This window comes from Moschus berezovskii, chromosome 9 (genome assembly GCF_049115385.1).
Source record: "Moschus berezovskii isolate FMDL1 chromosome 9, NW_MosBer_1.0, whole genome shotgun sequence".
Lineage (NCBI taxonomy): Eukaryota > Metazoa > Chordata > Mammalia > Artiodactyla > Moschidae > Moschus > Moschus berezovskii.
This window is the reverse complement of record NC_142468.1, coordinates 99,096,164-99,114,286: the sequence shown is the minus strand read 5'-3', so window position 1 is coordinate 99,114,286 and position 18,123 is coordinate 99,096,164. Positions and strand designations below refer to the sequence as shown.

The window sequence follows — 18,123 nt, the reverse complement described above, 5'->3', positions numbered from 1 at the left end:
GGAACAAAGCAAGGATGTCTGGTCTTTATGCATCATAGTACTACAAATCCTAGCCAGTACAAGAATGAAAGAAAACAAAAATCATACGTACTGGAAAGGAAGAAAATTCATATTTGCAGATGGCATGGATCTTGGAGATGAATCTATAAAATTCTCAATGCACGGAGAAAATTCATTTCCCAATGAAGCTATTAAAAACCTGAAACTACTAGAATAAGAGTTCAGTTAAGGTTACAAGATGATGCAAGATCAAGATAACAGTACAAAACGCTGATGAAAAGAAAAGACCTAAACAAAGGGAAAGTCATACCATGTTCATGGATTAAAGGACTCAACATTGATTAAAGCCATCAATTCTCCTAAACTGAACTATAGATTTAATACATTTCCTATCATAATCCAAGTAAGATTTTTAACATACAAGCATATTCCAAAATGCATATGGAAATGCAAAGGAAATAACTAAAACAAGTTTGAAAACATAGATTAGTAAAGTGGAAATAAACATTCTACCCAATTTTAAGACTTTCTATATAGCTGCAGTTAAAAAAATATGATATGGACAAATGGATTAATACACTGAACAATGGAACAAAAGAGAGAAACTAGAAATAGACCCATACAACTATGCTCAACTCATTTTTGACAAAAGTGCAGGAGCATTTCAGTGGAGGATGAACTGAAATTCAACAAATGGTGTTGGAATAATTGAATAGCCATAGTTTAAAAAAAAAAAACAAGAACAAGAACATCCTTCAGTCTAAATCTCTCATCTTATACAAAAAATAACTTTAAATGAATCATAGATTTAACATAAAAGCTAAAACTCAAGAAATTTTAAGAGAAAAACATAGGAGAAAATTGGCAGGGCTCAAGTCCTGGTAAAGAATTATTAGAAATGACACTAAAAGCATGATCATAAAAGAAAAAGAACTGATTACTGGACTTCACCAACATTTAAAACTTTTTTTCCACAAAGTCTCTGTTAAGATGAAAAACCAAGCTACAGAGTGGGGGGAAACATTTGCAAGCCATCTCAACAAAGGACATGGAGCTGGAAAATATAAAGAACTCTCAAAACTTAGCAGTTTAAAAAATTCAATGATAAAATTGATAAAAACATGAACAGCTATTTTGCCAAAGAGGGATGTATGGATAACAGATAAGCACATGAAAAGATGGTCAATACCATTAGCTACTAGGGAAATACAAACAAGCAAACAAAACCAGAAAGCCACTACAAACCTATCAGAAAAGTGAAAATAAAATTGAGTGACAATCCCAAATCCTGGCAAGTATATGGAGAAACTGGATGTCTCATACATTGTCCATGGGAATGTAAAATATTACAGCATCTCTGGTAAATAGTTTGGCAGTTTTTAATAAAAATAAACATGTACATTTACCATACTACTCACCAATCACCACAAATTGTCCACAAAAACTGATACACAGTTATTCATAGCAGCTGTTTTTAATAGCTCCAAACTGGAAACATCCCAGATGTCCTTAGCCAGATGAACAATTAAAACACTTGAATATCCACAGCAATAAAAAGGAACAAACTATTGATACATGTAACAACTTGGATGAAATTAAAGGGCATCTTGCTGTTGGGGTGGGGAGGAGCCATACTTAAAATTATCTACATACTGTCTGATACCATTTATATAACTTCTTGAAATTTTAAAATTATGGTGATGGACAGGTTAGTGGTTTCCACAGCTTAGGGATGGTAGTGGGAGGATGTGGGAGCACACAATGAAGTGATAAATAGTACACAAATGTTCCCTTGTGGTAATGGGACAGCTCTTCATTATACTGATTGTGGTGGTGGTTACACGAATTTATGCATGTGACAAAACTGAGCAGAAACACACACACATATAGGGAAGAACTGGCAAAATCTGAATAAGGTCTGGAGTTTAACAGTAATATGCCAGTATTGGCTTCTTATTTTTGACGAATGTGCCATGGTAGTGTTAAGATGTTAACATTAAGAGAAACTTAATGAGGGATGAGGGATACACAAGGAGTTCTCTGGACATCTTTGCAACTTTCCTGTAAGTCAAACATTAAAGTCTTATTTTTTATTTTTTATAAAAGAAAAATTTAATGTGATACCACTCAGTTCAGTTCAGTCGCTCAGTCGTGTCCGACTCTTTGCAACCCCATGAATCATAGCACGCCAGGCTTCCCTGTCCATCACCAATTCCCGGAGTTCACTCAAACTCATGTCCATCGAGTCGGTGATGCCATCCAGCCATCTCATTCTCTGTCGTCCCCTTCTCCTCCTGCCCCCAATCCCTCCCAGCATCAGACTCTTTTCCAGTGAGTCAGCTCGTCGCATGAGGTGGCCAAAGTATTGGGAGTTTCAGCCTTAGCATCAGTCCTTCCAATGAACACCCAGGACTGATCTCCTTTAGAATGGACTGGTTGGATCTCCTTGCAGTCCAAGGGACTCTCAAGAGTCTTCTCCAACACCACAGTTCAAAAGCATCAATTCTTTGGCGATCAACCACTAAGCATCTTTAAAATTAGAGAGAGAATATAGCAGGTAGGCAAGGGTGTGGAGAATACTCTTTATCCCAGTAACTTCATTCTTAGTTTCATAACCAGAAGAAATAGATACATGTGTTCAAGAATGTTCATAGCAGCTTTATTCATAACATCCAAAACCAAAAACAGTACAAATACCTACTCACAGAATGAATAAATTGCAGTATATTTTTACAGCATAATAGTCTACAACAGTATGAACATGCAACAATAGAGATGAATTGCACATGATGTTGAATCAAAAAGTCAGACACAAAAACTACATATTATACCATTTATTTACAGTTCAGAATCAGGAAGAAATAATCCATGGTGTCAGAATAGTATGTTCCTGGGATGGTGGTATAGAGATGAGAAGAGGGCATGCACACATGGGGCTATACTGGTGATTTTCCAGTTCTTGACTTCTAGCTATTGTGTATATTCAGTGTGAGAAAAGTTAACAGCTATACATGGTTTGTGCACTTTTCTATGTTAATTATACAATAAAAAGTTTACCAAAAGGAAACACAAAGTGAGATACCACTACATACTCATTAAAAAACCTAAAATTAAGAGGACTAACAATATCATGTTGGCAAGGATGTGGAGAATTGAAAATTTCATTTACAGTAAGAATATATATTAGTTTAACTTTGGGAAAAGTGTTTTGCAGTATCTACTAAAGCTAAATATACACATATTATATGACCCCCAAATTCCACCCAATTATATACCCTACAGAAATGTGTACCTGTGTGTTCTCCAAAGACAGGTTTAGGAATGTTCATAACAGTACTATCTCAAACTGAAAATAGTCCAAATGTCTTTCAATGCTGCTGGAGCCTATTAAGATTGATTATAGCCCATAATTGTATAAGTTAATGGGGAACAGGAGCCAGCATATTCCAGCCTCTATTCTCCCATTTCTCAGACAATTCTGGAAAGCATTACATGTTGTCTCAATAACACACCTTTATGTTGGCTTTTCCTTAACTAACTCTCCCCACTTCACTACTCCTGTCTTCCAGGATCAATCCCTCAATAAACTACTGCATCCAAGTGTTTTCTTGGGGAAGCCCAAACTTCCACAATACTATTCCATACATACATACTTCAAAAACAGACAAAACCTATCTAATGGTGACAGAAGTCAGAATAGTGGTTACCTAGTGGTATAATGACTGGAGGGGGCATGAAGGTTTCTGGGGTACTGGTATCATTCCATATCCTGATCAGGGTGGTTCACTTTACAAACCGTCAAGCTATATGCTTAAAATGTTTGCACCTTATAGGGTGTGTGTGTGTGTGTGTGTACACTTTTCTTGGCATCAGACAGATCATTAAGGGACTTGTTAGTGACTAACACTGGACGAGGATTGTGAAACAGTGGAAGCAAAGGCACTGAAGTCCACCTGTGAGGAAAGCACCTCCTTGAGACAGGCATAGGCATTACATTCTTCCAGGTGTGTTGTGAAGTCAGTTCTTCAGCCTTGTTTGGCATTCCTGCTGCTGTTTCTAAGACTGCCTTACACTAGGCTAACTCTTCTCCATGTCTTTCTTTCTTCATTCATACATCAAACATGTACTTTTGTGTCAGATACTGTGTTAAGCACTTGGGATATATTGGTGACCATTAACAGATGTGGTTTCTGCTTTCATTGTTTCAACTCTAAAACTTATTAATCAAATAATCATACAAATTGTGTCATCAGTGCTACAAAGACTCCTGGTTCTGAGAGCCTACTGGTCTAGTTAGGAAAGGAAGGGAGGATTCCTGGAGTGACACCTGAGCTAAATTCTAAGAATGAATAGAAGTTAACTATGGACAAATGAGTAAAGGTGGAGGGAGAAGAGCATGGGAAGTAGGTGGGGCAAAGAGAAGTTCCATATGGTTGGAAAAGATAAAGACCAGGAGCGTATGGCAGGGCAGCTGGACATTCAGGCAGGGTTAGCCCATTGATGCTTTTAAACTGTGGTGTTGGAGAAGACTCTTGAAGAGTCCCTTGGACTTCAAGGAGATCAAAGCAGTCAATCCTAAAGGAAATCAGTCCAGAATATTCAGTGGAAGGGCTGATGCTGAAGCTTCAATACTCTGGCCACATGACATGAAGAACTGGCTCACTGGAAAAGACCCTGACAATGGGAAAGACTGAAGACAGAAGGGGATGTCAGATGATGAGATGGTTGGATGGCATCACTGACTCAATAGACAGGAGTTTGAGCAAGCTCCGGGAGTTGATGATGGACAGGGAAGCCTGGCATGCTGCAATCCATGGGGTCACAAAGAGTAGGACATGACTTAAGTGACTGAACACTGTTTTGTCATTATCCTAAGGGCAAGTAAGGCCAGGGGGGTTTTAAGCTGAAAAGTGCCATCATTTTATTTTGAAAACGCTATTGTAATTGATGTGTAGTTAAGTGGACTAGAAAAGGATCACAGTGGGTATGGTTATACATGAGGGTACTGAGCAAGCCAGGGGAAGGGTGACAGTAGCCTGGCCTGGGATGACAGCAGTCAAGATGGTGAGAAAAAAACAACTGAACAGTTGTTTAGAAGGCACATGGGCTTTAACACCAGCTATTAATGTATGCTGTATCATCTTTATTTCTAAGCAGAGCAAATTGTGTTTACATGCTGCTGCTGCTGCTAAGTCACTTCAGTCGTGTCCGACTCTGTGTGACCCCATAGACGGAAGCCCACCAGGCTCCCCCGTCCCTGGGATTCCCCAGGCAAGAACACTGGAGTGCGTTGCCATTTCCTTCTCCAATGTGTGAAAGTGAAAAGTGAAAGTGAAGTCGCTCAGTCGTGTCTGACCCTTAGCGACCCCACGGACTGCAGTCTACCAGGCTCCTCCATCCATGGGACTTTCTGGGAAAGAGTACTGGAGTGGCTTGCCTCATGAGCTAGATGCAAATGTACATGTGTTGTTAACCTTGATTGATGTTTCACTAGCACATTTCTTACAAAAAAAGGTGTGGCCATGTTGCAACTGAATTGGGCCAGGATATTCTGAAACTGATAGATGTCAATAGTGCTTAAGGAAAAGAACTGAAGATTGCCATAAAACTGCCACAAGAGAGCAGGGGGAGAACATGGCTAGGGAACCAATGATGAAAAAACATCCAAAGGGCATTCTGAGGGAGGCAAAATGAAAATCAAGTGTACAGAAGACAGGCAGGAGGCTGCCATCTTGGTGAGAAAAAGTTGAAAAATGACTCCAGATACACCAAAGCTAAGTCAGAGCTTTCCAAGTTCTGTAGAGATTTAAGGAAAACAAACCTTCGAGTCCCTTGTGTGAAAACTGCAGAATCCTTGAAGTGCAGAACTCTACTGGGGGTGTTAAGTCTTTCCAAGAAAGATGTACATACTTACACTCTGGTGAACAGGACAAGAAAGCACAACTGCAGGGGTGTGCTGCCATGTGCCTGATCCCAGGTAGAGGGCGAGATAGTAGAACCCTGGGTATGTACCCAGCTAGTTGGAGGGCCCCACCAGAATGGATCAAGTTTGTATTCCCAGGTTAAGATGGAATGAAAACACTGACAGCTAACACTGAGGTCATCCATCTCCAAAAGTGTCTTGAGAAAACAAAGTGAGGATGCTGTCAAAGGCTGTTCCTCTGCCCAAGGCAGGGCTGAAATACCTGTAGTTGGGAGGTCCGTCCAACATGGGGCACCTGTAAAGGACAGTACAAGCCAGCACAGGATTTTCTGCAGTTATGCAGACAACTTCCTGGCAACTAAACCCCAGCCACTTCTGGGACTCTGGGAATGACCTAGTTGACGCTACCCAACAACTTTTGTGAAGAGTGTGTATAAAATTTTGACGAAAGGTCAGGTTTGGCAGGATGAGGAAACTAACAAAAAGTAAAACACAGGTTCCAAGCAGGGAGAGAAATTTTGTGGGTGAGGCTGGGCTGGCAGCTGGTTCTAGCCTGCTATTCAGCAGACTACCTGGTCCACTACAAGCTCTCTGGTTAGGTTGATTTCTCCCAGAAAGACCAACAACAGGGTGTTTGAAGTATGACACTGTTAACTCTGCTTGAAGGAACAAGTATCCTTTAAGGCAGAGACAAAACAGGCCTAAAAAACGCTAAACCCAAAAAATGTCCATACATTGAAGTCCAATATAAGACTTCTAAATCTGGATGTTAGAAACTAGTAAAGCTGTTAACCAAGGACCAAGCTGGAAATCAACAGGTTCACCTTCCTCCTACCCCCAATATGTCTCATAGTCACACCATCAATTCATTATTGTGGCTTGTCTGGGTCAATCTGTGTCATCTAACTCCCTCCACATTATAAGTCCTTTTGGGAGAGACTTTTCTTTAGGACATTCCTGTAATGGTACTGCCAGGTGCTTCTCATGAATCACACACACAGCCTCAAGGTACAGGGTAAAAGAATGCAGTCATTGTTCTTCTATCCTAACAAAGAATAATTTTTACAAATTATTCAGCTCTTATCCAGGCATTTTTCAACAATGCGCTTTTCCAGTGATTAGGTCCGTGAACCACTCCAGTACTCGGTGGACAGATGGAAAGAAAAATGGTGGATTTTTTCAAGAGAGTGGATTACACAACAGAGTAGGCTTGCGGTTGTACATGTTCTCAGGCTAGGGAAATACTCAATTTAGGGTCAAGGGATGTTCTAGGTAATGTTCAGTGCTCTAGGGAAGTCTTCATTGTTAGTGCCCGGGGCTCAGTAATAAGTATTTTCAACTCCAGACATGGAACATCTTGGAAACAGTCACTTTATTCAAGTAAGTTTGAGTTAGTAAGCAATTATCTATTACTTGTTTAAAAACTGCTCAATATTCTCTACTACCATCCAAGAAGGCAGTCACTACATGTGACTACTCAAGTTAAAATGAAATTCCAATTCCTCACATTTTGGGGGATGGGGCTGCACAGCCTGTGGGACCTTAGTTCTCAAACTAGGGATCAAACCCAGGTCCTCGGCAGTAAAAGCCCAGAATCCTAACCACTAGACCGCCAGGGAAATCCCCATATTAGCCACATTTCAAAGGCTCACTCACAAGGCTACCATATTGGTCAATGCATGATGACACATTTCCATCATCTCAGAAAATTCCAGTGAACTGTGCAGCAGCTTCTTATTCCCTGTATGTCTTAGGTTAGAACTCCTTCCCATTAACTTGTCTTTTTGGCATATTCCTCATTATATTATCCCTTCTCTCTTCCTAACCTCTCTTGTAGTTTTAATTCAAGTGGTGGGGGAAAGAGTCCCACTCTAGCTCACAATAGGACTTTTTTGAGGCTTTCTCCTTGATTAATTTGATTAATAAAAATTAACCTTCAGAATCCCTAATCTCTTTCTCTAAACATTTGGAATTCTGCCATTCCAGTCAGGTAGCCATCTATACAGTTTAACTGGCCAAATTTTTGTCTCTAATGTTCCTCCTAACACTAAAAATCCTCCAACATAGTGTCCCTTTATTATTCAATCACAGTAGACATGCCTGTTCTCTGTGAGTTACAGCACTGATAAAGCAAGTGAGGCTCTTTAAAGTTACTCAGTATCCCCACTCTGCATTATTATATATAAGACTGACTCATCACCCTCATTTCTATGTCACACATGCTTACTACTGTTAACTAGTTTCTGCAAGTAATCAGGGTACTACTTTTTCTTTGACCCCTGTGAATTCAACTGAAATGCATTTTCTTGGTCAAGGTGATCTTAACTAGGGTCCCAAAATTCAAACCCCACTTTATACTGGTGCAGCTGAATTTTCCTCATTCTAAATAAAAAGGTTAACGGTACAGAACTTTTTAATGTGGCTAAGTCCTTCGTTCTCCCAGGCTATAGTCAGTAATGATGTTTCCTGGTTCTCTTCTGAAAACAAAATTAGTTCATCAGTGATCAGTCCACGGGGTTGCCAAGAAGTGGACACAATTTAGCGACTAAACATGGTCAGTCAGTGTGGCCACAGGCCAGCCATGTGTTCTCAGAAAAAGCACATTTTAAAAACTGATCTCTAAATAAAAGTACCCTAAAGCTTCAAGGGTATTAGATTTCATGGTATACTGAGAAAACCCATTATTCTAAATTTTATATCCAAGCAAATCCAACACTGTATTTTACTTTGAGATTTCCATAGGTTTTTCAATATTGGTTTCATATGGAATGAAAAAGACACTTTCATGCCTGGGCTAAGTGGTCCAGTATTTTAAAATACTGATGGCTAAAAATCTCAAAACAGCTTTTATTAGCATCTTAGAACTTTGACCTAGAAATCTGACCCTTCTTCTAAGGATCTAATTTATTTTCTTGTCATCAGTTATGTGCTAAATTCTGAGTTTGTGTAACATATGAGAACATATAAAACAAGGTAGTTATAAGTATTTTTGACCAAGGTATCTAACAAAACCTACTTATATACCGTGATATAAGATACAAGGGCAGTCCATAGTTCAGCCTTTCCCTTCTATTCTGTTATATAAAATGATTTATGGAACCTTTATAAATAGGACATGACTTCTGTTCCTACCAAGTTGTATATAAATGCCTTTGAAACAGCAGCAACTTTCTGGGAAATCCAAGGTTTGTGTAAGTTTTAACAGCTCAAACTAACCATGTTTTTGTCCTGTCCTGCCAGAAAAACTGAAGCATGAAACATAAATAAGAACGGCCTTTCAGGACAAGGCAAGCATCACAAACCTGAAAGCAATTTAATAAGTCCAAGTTTGGGTGCTAATTGGTACCATGCCTAAAATTAGCTTGAATGGACTGAATTAATTGAAAGTAAAATAAATGTGTGACTCTGTCCTCGCAGTTTTGTAAAAAGGAAGAGACTACAGAAGACCAGGAAATAGAGAGCTCTACAATTTTCAGTTAACACTGAGGCAGAGACTCGGAATCCATTTGGTAACTGGGGGTATAAAGAGCAATTAAAAAACAAAGGGAAGAAAAGACAAGTTTCCTTCTCCAGCTGTTTCACTCTTGACATGTTTGAGCCTCTTCTACTTAAGGATGAAACAATTCAGCACACAACAAAAAATCTCAAAAAAGGTGCCAACTGGATCACAAAACATTGACAAAAAGGCTTAAGGAACTTCCCAGACTTCTTCATTAGGCTTTAGAAGCCATTTCTGCAAACACATCTCCACTTCAATCCAAGTTACTGGTCTCCTGGATTCAACACCCACCCCAGTGAAACCTAAGCTGAAGTGTATGTTGGTATGCATGATAATTATGACTCAAAGATAAATACATCTAGTACATTCTAGGGGTTTTGTGAAGGCTGCTGTGAAACAAAGAATTTGAAGTAAACAATTATAAAATACAAAAATAAAAAAATCAGGGTATTTATTTTTTCTCCAAATTCCTGGTTTAATAAGGTATTGTTTATTTTGAGAAAAAAGGTCCCAAACATCAGGCTGTTCACAAAAATAACCCACAGTATCAACTTTAGAAAACAAATCTTATGACTATTACACTATTTTTCTAGAGGATGCATTTAACATGCCAACTCTCATTCACAAAAATACATTGTTACATTTGTGTTGAACAGCCCCACATAGCACTCTTATGTGGGGTATAACACACATACCTCTAACTCAAAGCTGCTCTCAGGTTCTACTCAACTAATGAGACTGCCTTTGTAGTTAGGGAAGCAACTATTTTATGAATGGAAAGAACTGTACTCCCTGTATAACAAGAGATTATTTTGGAGACAGTTGATAAAAACCATACATCCTTTTTATTGTTAAGTCATAAAGAGGTATCAAAATTAAAAGCAAAAATTACAGGGTAAGACTTAACATAACTACTAGGAGGGTCAAAGGAAGTGAAAATGGGACTAGGCGCAGGGCAATATGAATTAATGAACATGGGAAGGACAAGGATGGGGAGAACAGTGAGCATGTGCTGAAGATACTAGGGGAGAGGATCTGGTGAAAATTTTGACTTAGACAAGCGCCTAGGTAAAGAAATAATGGGACAAGATTTCTAAACCCCGCTATGTGCTTAAGAGTCATCCTCGCCATTGGCGCTGTCTCTGTCATCCTCTCCTTCCTCAGCCTCTTTTTCATCATCCTTGATCAACTCCAGCTGTGAGAAACAGACACAAATAGGATGGAGTTAGAGGCACTCCATGTGTCCCTGATCCCCCCTCCACCACCTCTTTCTTTCCTTTCCCGTGGTTTTCACCTGGTCATCCCCCCGATCTTCATTATCATCATCATCCAGTAGGTCCCCCTCCTCAGCAGAGTCATCTGCACCCCCCTCAGACTCCATCTTCACATTAGTCTCATCTTTCTTCAGGGAGCTGCTGCTCTGCTCCTCTTCTGACTTATCATTCTTCATCTCTACTGGGGATGAGAAGGACAAGTCTGTCTAGGGGCAAGTAATGTCCACAGGATGTAGACAATCCCCACTAACATATCATAGAACTGCAGCACAAACCTAAATCCTCCCACAAAATGCCCTTCCCAATTCAAATTCCACAAGTTTCATATTCAATTGCTTTATACCCCACTATTCCAACATATACTTGCAACTAGCTTAGGTAACTAACTCTACTTTACACCCAACAAGCAATGGGACCACTTACCTCCTTGTTTGCTCTGTTCCTTTTCTATTTTTTCCAGGCTTTCCAGTAAAGAATCCACTTTTTGTTTTATCTGGGTTAACTCCTTCTTAATGGTCTGAAGGTCATCTCCTTTCACTTTTAATACAAACAAAAACCTAGATTAAAATCAAATGTACCAGAAGCTACCAGATAACCAAACACATTCCCCCTCTAGACTATACAATAGTAGTCAACACGAGATCCTTAGAGAGAAATGGAGCCTATACCAGATTGTCCTAGTAATGGGGGGGTGGTGGTGGTGGTGAGTGAGGTCACCGATCTTTTGATTATTAGCTGAAAACTGAATCTAATGAATCTATTCTCTTAGCAGCAGCATTATTACTTTTGTAAGCCTGCTAAAAAAAAACCCCTCAATTCTATTTAAACCATTTTCTAGTTTTAGCAATATTATATTATACACTGAATGGGTGTTGCAACTCCTTAAAATCTAATGACTTTTCCAAATTACCAAGGCCTTAAGGACAGAAGGCTGCCTAGAGCTGGCCCCTTAATCACTATTTTCTCATCTTCCATTATTTGATTACACAAAGCTATTTTTACAAACAGAAAAGTTTTGAATATTATTAACTGCGTTAATCTCCAAAACTCAACATACAAGAAATATCAGAACCAGAAAGCTGCAGTAATAATACTTACACTTTCCAGACTTAGAAGAAGATCCCCGTTGTCCACTCTTAGAATTGAAGCCACTTTTGCCCCTTCGTGAGGTGTTTCCTGATACACGCTGGCGTTTTGAGGGCACTACCGCCCGAGCAATAGGAGGAGGAGGAGGAACACGTGCTGGATAACTGTACATCCTATTGGATAAAAGGAAAACAGAATTTCTTCACAACTAAGTCAGGAAGATCCAACAACTGAATCCTTATAAAATGATATATTATTGTCAATCATCTAGCAATCACTTCTTTTTGCTAATTTCATTCAAAAGGCCACTTTATTCTTTTTAATACTGCAACTGTACACGTACACATATCCAATGGTTGCCTTAAGCTCTGGACATAAAGGTTCCTGTGTACAACGGCATCACTGATAGAACCTTACTTTGCCTTTGTTCTTATTCCTTTCATATATGTGCTACAATATTATAAGCAAATAAAGTACTCACAAATGACTCCAAGTAACCAACCTTGCAAACCGAGCTATTATTAGCTAAAATCCTGGCATTTTCACCCACAGAAGCATACAAATAATCATCATTAGTTTGTAGTATTAGGTTGAACCATATAAAACTTCCATGATTAACTGCTTTTGGCCTATAGAAACAGGCATTTCATATGTGTTAGCTGGGTTGAACATACAACTATCAATTCTAACAACATTTAGCATAAGCTCCACTCAAAGCTCCAACAGAGGATATTGTCTATCTTGTTCACTATTCACTAGTGCCTAAATTCATTGCCCAGCACACATTTAGCTCTCAAAAATTACAGATTTTTCAACTGCTGCTTCCACTGAGTAAGTAAGTATTCCTGTGACTGCTAAAGATATACCAAAGTGATGGCATGGTACTGGTGCTTATATCTATAAAGAGAAAAACCTACAACAAAAACCTTCCCACAAGGACATTAGTTCCAGAAAGTCTTTATTCCATGTTGTTCTTTTTACAAAAGCCTGTAGGGCATAAGTTAATACATACCAGTAGGAAAAAAACTAGTAATTCTAGTTCTGAACCATTTAAGCTATTGACTCCAAGGCCAACATCCACCAACTGTTCCCCTGCCTAACTTCAAAGCGCTGAAATTTTAAAACCATTATATAATGTGATGCATCTCCCTCTTATACACCTCATCAGTGGCTAGTTTTCTCTGAATTATATAAGTCTCCAATCCTGGCAGTGAGAACATTGATTCTACAGTCTCACAAGGCAAGGAAGCATGACAGGAACATTTTCCTAATTTAAGAGTATGTGTGTACTGCCAAATAAGTGAGGGAATAACGTACTATTAATCCTAAAGATTTTAGTACTGACCACCCTATACCCTTCCTCTTGAAACACAGTAGTTATTGATTTCCCATTGTGCCAAAGAATCAACCCTTGGTAAGTTATTAAAACAGTCATGCCTTGTTTTAAGTTCCAATAAGGAAGTTTGAATCCTAGGAAATAAGAAAATTTAAGATCCTATGATTCAGAAAGTAGGCTCATGCTTCTGCAGAGGTTTCTTCTCAGTAGAAGAGTATTAACCAAGCTGTTTGTCAGTTTTAATTCATTTATGGGAATTACCAAAAGAGCTACTTAGTAACTTTTTACTGTAACTACTTTCTTCCATTTTTACATAAAGCTATTTGTCTTTTGGCCCCAAATTTTCCAAAGTATAATGATCTAGAAACTGTAAAATATCAGTGTTCAGAAACTACTTTCCTTTGTGATACTCTGTACAATTTCTGGGAGTAAAAAAGTGAGTTACCACACCTTCAGGCATGAAAGAGCTCATGCCTGAGCCCTGCTGGATTTAGAGATCTAACCTACCTTCCAACCCACTCACTCACCGGCATCAGTCTCCAAACCAATGAACTAGCCATTCCAGATTCCCTATGCTCTAAGGCACTGAAATTTCTTTTTTGAACCACACTACTTCATCTTACCAGGGTATATATCGCTGTAACAAAAATGAAGAAGCACAGTGTATATTTTCGATTTATGTAATAGCATCATGAACACACAGGAAGTCAAATGCTTTAGTTCTCTGAAGAAAAATGATCAACTGGTTATGCTGAAGGCTTTTAGGGCTACAGAACTTAACTGCTGCTTAAGCAAAAATGGGCTCTCAAAAAACTCACAAACATTCCTTTCCCAAGGAAGTTTAAGTAGACCATGCCTTATAAGATTCCAAAGCTCATCAATGTGAAAACATGAGAAAGAGAAAACAGGAAGAGAAAAACCACACCTACTGAGATAATTTTTATGGTTATAGAATAGATAATAGGAAGCTTCCTATTACAGCTTCAAGGTACAAACTAAGTAACTACTTCCCCCACAAGAAAGTTATACAGTAAATCACAGGAGGTAATGAAAGAGCTGAATTCTCTAAATATAAAGCCCAAGCCATTAAAAAGTCTTCATGAAAATTACATTGTTGCTAAAGAACAAGCATTGAACATGGAAGAGAACTGTGACTCCACTGAGTTCAGAACCTAAGTGTTGGTATAAAATCTAGTCAAAATAAAAAGGCAACTAAAATATCATTTTAAATAAATCAAAACACTTGTGGACACACATTAGCTAATAATCTAACAGATAAGACCAAAAAAAAAACCCCTCTAATCTCCAAACTAAAAAAAATCTCCAAGCTAAAACATGAGCATTACAAGGCCTTATTATTCAAAGGCAAGCTTATTCAATAACTAAACGTAACACAGTGATCTCTGGCCTCAGAAAACCTGATTAGTAATACACATAACTATTACCAAAGTAGAAACAACTAGAATAAAGTACTGGCAAAAATCTACATTCTCCAGAATGCTTACTTTAGGGAGAAGGCAATGGCAACCCACTCCAGTACTCTCGCCTGGAAAATCCCATGGACGGAGGAGCCTGGTGGGCTGCAGTCCATAGGGTTGCTAAGAGTCGGACACGACTGAGCGATTTCACTTTCATGCTTGGAGAAGGAAATGGCAACCCACTTCAGTGTTCTTGCCTGGAGAATTCCAGGGACCGGGAGAGCCTGGTGGGCTGCCGTCTATGGGGTCGCACAGTCGGACATGACTGAAGCAACTTAGCAGCAGCAGGCAATCAATTAAGATTATCGCCCCCCTAACAATACTGACTTACCAAATTCAGTTTAAACACACAATCTCATAATTTCATTCAAGGGTTAGGAAATATTTTTTTCTCCCACTACATTATTTTTCATCTGCAACAGAAAAATCTCAAGATGAAGTTTCTTCCTGATTATTTTTTATTTTCCTAGAAAAGGGTCAGATTTTATAGGCTACTATATTTTGGGGATTTAGGATGTCAGACACTCCCTCAAACTGTCTGCTAAAATTCTGTGAATGCTTCAATTTACAACAATCTACAACTTATACAACTTCAATTTTAAGTTTCCCAATATATCATCCAAAGTAAACCTTCACAACACACCCCTTACGTAACATTATGCTGTACAGATCTGCCACAAAGAAAAGGCGTTTTACAGCATTTATCTATCTGGCCTTGTGTGGATGAAGCAGTACACTGGATGAGCAGAGTTATCAACTACTGATACTCATGAATGCCAGAATTAAAGAAACTGTTCAAGAATCAAAGTCTTTCAGACTTCCCTGGTGGTTAAGAATCTGCCTTCCAACGCAGCGCACATGGGCTCAATTCCCTGGTCAGGGAACTAAAAAAAAAGCCCACATGCTGCAACTACAGAGCCCACGTGCCACAAGGGAAGAGTCCATGCTCTGCAACTAAGACCTAACAGTTAAAAATAAATAAATAAAATTATTAAAAAATCAAGGCCTTCAGTAACTGGCATCTTTGAACATTATACCCTTTAGAAAACCATCTGAAAAACCTTATTTGAATGATTTAGGTAACTGTCTTCTGATCATAAGAAAATTACCAAATTTTTCACTAGACTGGATTGCCAGCACAATACCCTCAGTAGACTTTATGTCTTAAAATTGCTTTTTAGTAATTATTAACACAATGAAATTATCTTAAACTTATTACTGAAGACTATGGTATACAATTCTTTTAAACACATAATTTACGAACCAAAAAAATTTTAAATTTAACACAATAAAATTTTAATAGTACGTATTTTTTTTACATCTCAGTTTTATGAATGAGTAGACTGTTGCCTTTAATTACCTAAGGGGAAATTGCTAAAAATGACTATTAGTCACTCCGTTCCGTTCCGTTCCGTCGCTCAGTCGTGTCCAACTCTATGCGACCCCGTGGACTGTAGCCTACCAGGCTTCTCCGTCCATGGGATTCTCCAGGCAAGAATACTGGAGTGGCTTACCGGTTCCTTCTCCAGGGGATCTTCCCTACCCAGGGATCGAACCCAGGTCTCCCACATTGGAGGCAGACGCTTTTAACCTCTGAGCCACCAGGGAAGCCCCTCAGTCATGTCCAACTCTTTGCAGCTCTTCGAAATATAGACTATATACAGTCTGCCAGGATTCTCTGTCCATGGAATTCTCCAGACAAGAATACTGGAGTAAGTTGCCATTTCCTACTCCAGGAGATCTTCCTGAGCCAGGGATCAAACCCAGGTCTCCCACATTCTTTACCATCTGAGTTACTGGGGAAGCTCTCCCCCCATGACTATGTAACATGTTTAGTTCAGGTTTACATTAAAATAAAGCTACTATGTATCAATATTCACCCTCAACCCCCACCTTTTCATGATGTGAAATTTACCCTGTTGACCTTTAAAATAAACCCACTAGTGAAATTCTTGTAATTTGTGTTTTATTTCTAAATTAAGAAATAATTTCTAATTGTTATTTGTAGGCACCCCTCTACAAATGTTCCCTTGACTAGTCTGGGAGAAACCACACTGGATATAACTATAAACACTTGTTTTGACAACATAATTTACAGGTAATGTGCCAATTACTAACGTAAATTTACACAGTTGCACTCTGGTCCTTAACTTTCTTTAAACTGTTCTTTTGGACTATTAAGGATACAGATTATCTGTAGGACAGTTAAAATTAAAAACAGCAAATACTGCTCAACTAAATGATTAAGGGGACAGAGGCCGGCAGAGGCATTGTAGAAGTACCTGACCATCATGGCCTTGCAGACACCCGTTAATATAGGCTCCATGCAGAAATCAGGCTTAGAAGCTCCTGGAAGGAGAGGGGCAATGGCTCCGTCATGAGGACGGTCATCACTGCTCCATACGAGCATAACAACTAGAACCGAGAGACGCCGGGCTCCCGGCGGCGCAGACGCGAGAGACGCCCGGCTCCCGGCGGCGCAGACGCGAGAGACGCCCGGCTCCCGGCGGCGCAGACGCGAGAGACGCCCGGCTCCCGGCGGCGCAGACGCGAGAGACGCCCGGCTCCCGGCGGCGCAGACGCGAGAGACGCCCGGCTCCCGGCGGCGCAGACGGGAGAGACGCCCGGCTCCCGGCGCAACCGACCACGTGCAGAATCGTGGGTGAGAGGAGCTGCCCCGCACCCAGGGTTAGGGCGGTGGCCGAGACGAGCTGTACCACCTCCAGGAGGCGGTGGCTGCTTGGGCACCGGAGGGCCGAGAGGAGCTGATCCACATTCAAAGCAGGAGGGGCGGCCTTGAGGAGATACCCCTCGTCCAAGGTAAGGTACAGCGGCTTTGCCTTGCTGGAGCAGCTGGGAAGAGGTACTCCACGATCAAGTGGAATATAAGAATCCAGTGTTCTGGGGAGGAAGGAACAAGATGGCGGAGGGATAAGACGGCGAGACCACTTTCTTCCCCACAAATTCATCAAAAGAACATTTGAATGCGGAGTAAAGTCCACAAAACAACTTCTGAATACTGGCAGAGGACATCAGGCTCCCAGAAAAGCAGCCATTGTCTTCTAAAGGAAAGAGAAGAAATCAAGCTCCACCCACCAGAACACTGACACATGCCTCCCTAACCAGGGAACCCGGACAAGTCACCCGTCCAGCCCCACACACAGCGAAGAAACTACATAATAAAGAGAACTCCACAAACTGCAAGAAGAGGGAAAGGCCACCCCAAGCAAAGCAATATAAGCAAGATGAAGAGGCAGAGAAATACCCAGCAAGTAAAGGAACAAGATAATTGCCCACCAACACAAACAAAAGAAGAAGATATAGGGAATCTACCTGATAAAGAATTTCAAATTTTGATGGTGAAAATGATTCAAAATCTTGAAAGCAAAATGGAGTTACAGATAAATAACCTGGAGAAAAGGATTGAGAAGATGGAAGAAAGATTTAATAAGGACTTAGAAGAAATAAAAAAGAGTCAATATACAATGAATAATGCAATAGATGAGATCAGAAACACTCTGGAGGGA

At 39.8% G+C, this 18,123-nt stretch overlaps 1 protein-coding gene across 10 annotated transcripts in view; it reads right to left on the bottom strand.

Moving 5' to 3' along the window:
• Nucleotides 1–2,632: 2,632 nt before the first annotated feature.
• The window catches only part of HNRNPC (heterogeneous nuclear ribonucleoprotein C), a 56,890-nt gene continuing 41,399 nt past the window's right edge, over nt 2,633–18,123 (bottom strand). For 8 of the 10 annotated variants that reach the window (XM_088840021.1, XM_055435339.2, XM_055435336.2 and 5 more), the window contains 4 exons: nt 11,795–11,955; nt 11,120–11,233; nt 10,717–10,877; nt 2,633–10,617 (listed from right to left, as the gene is read on the bottom strand). In XM_088840021.1, coding sequence (XP_088696147.1) covers nt 10,534–10,617; nt 10,717–10,877; nt 11,120–11,233; nt 11,795–11,955 — 520 coding nt within the window. In that variant the 3' untranslated portion in view covers nt 2,633–10,533. The remainder of the gene's footprint in view (nt 10,618–10,716; nt 10,878–11,119; nt 11,234–11,794; nt 11,956–18,123) is intronic. The other 2 variants (XM_055435343.2, XM_055435346.2) reach the window with 1 other exon arrangement.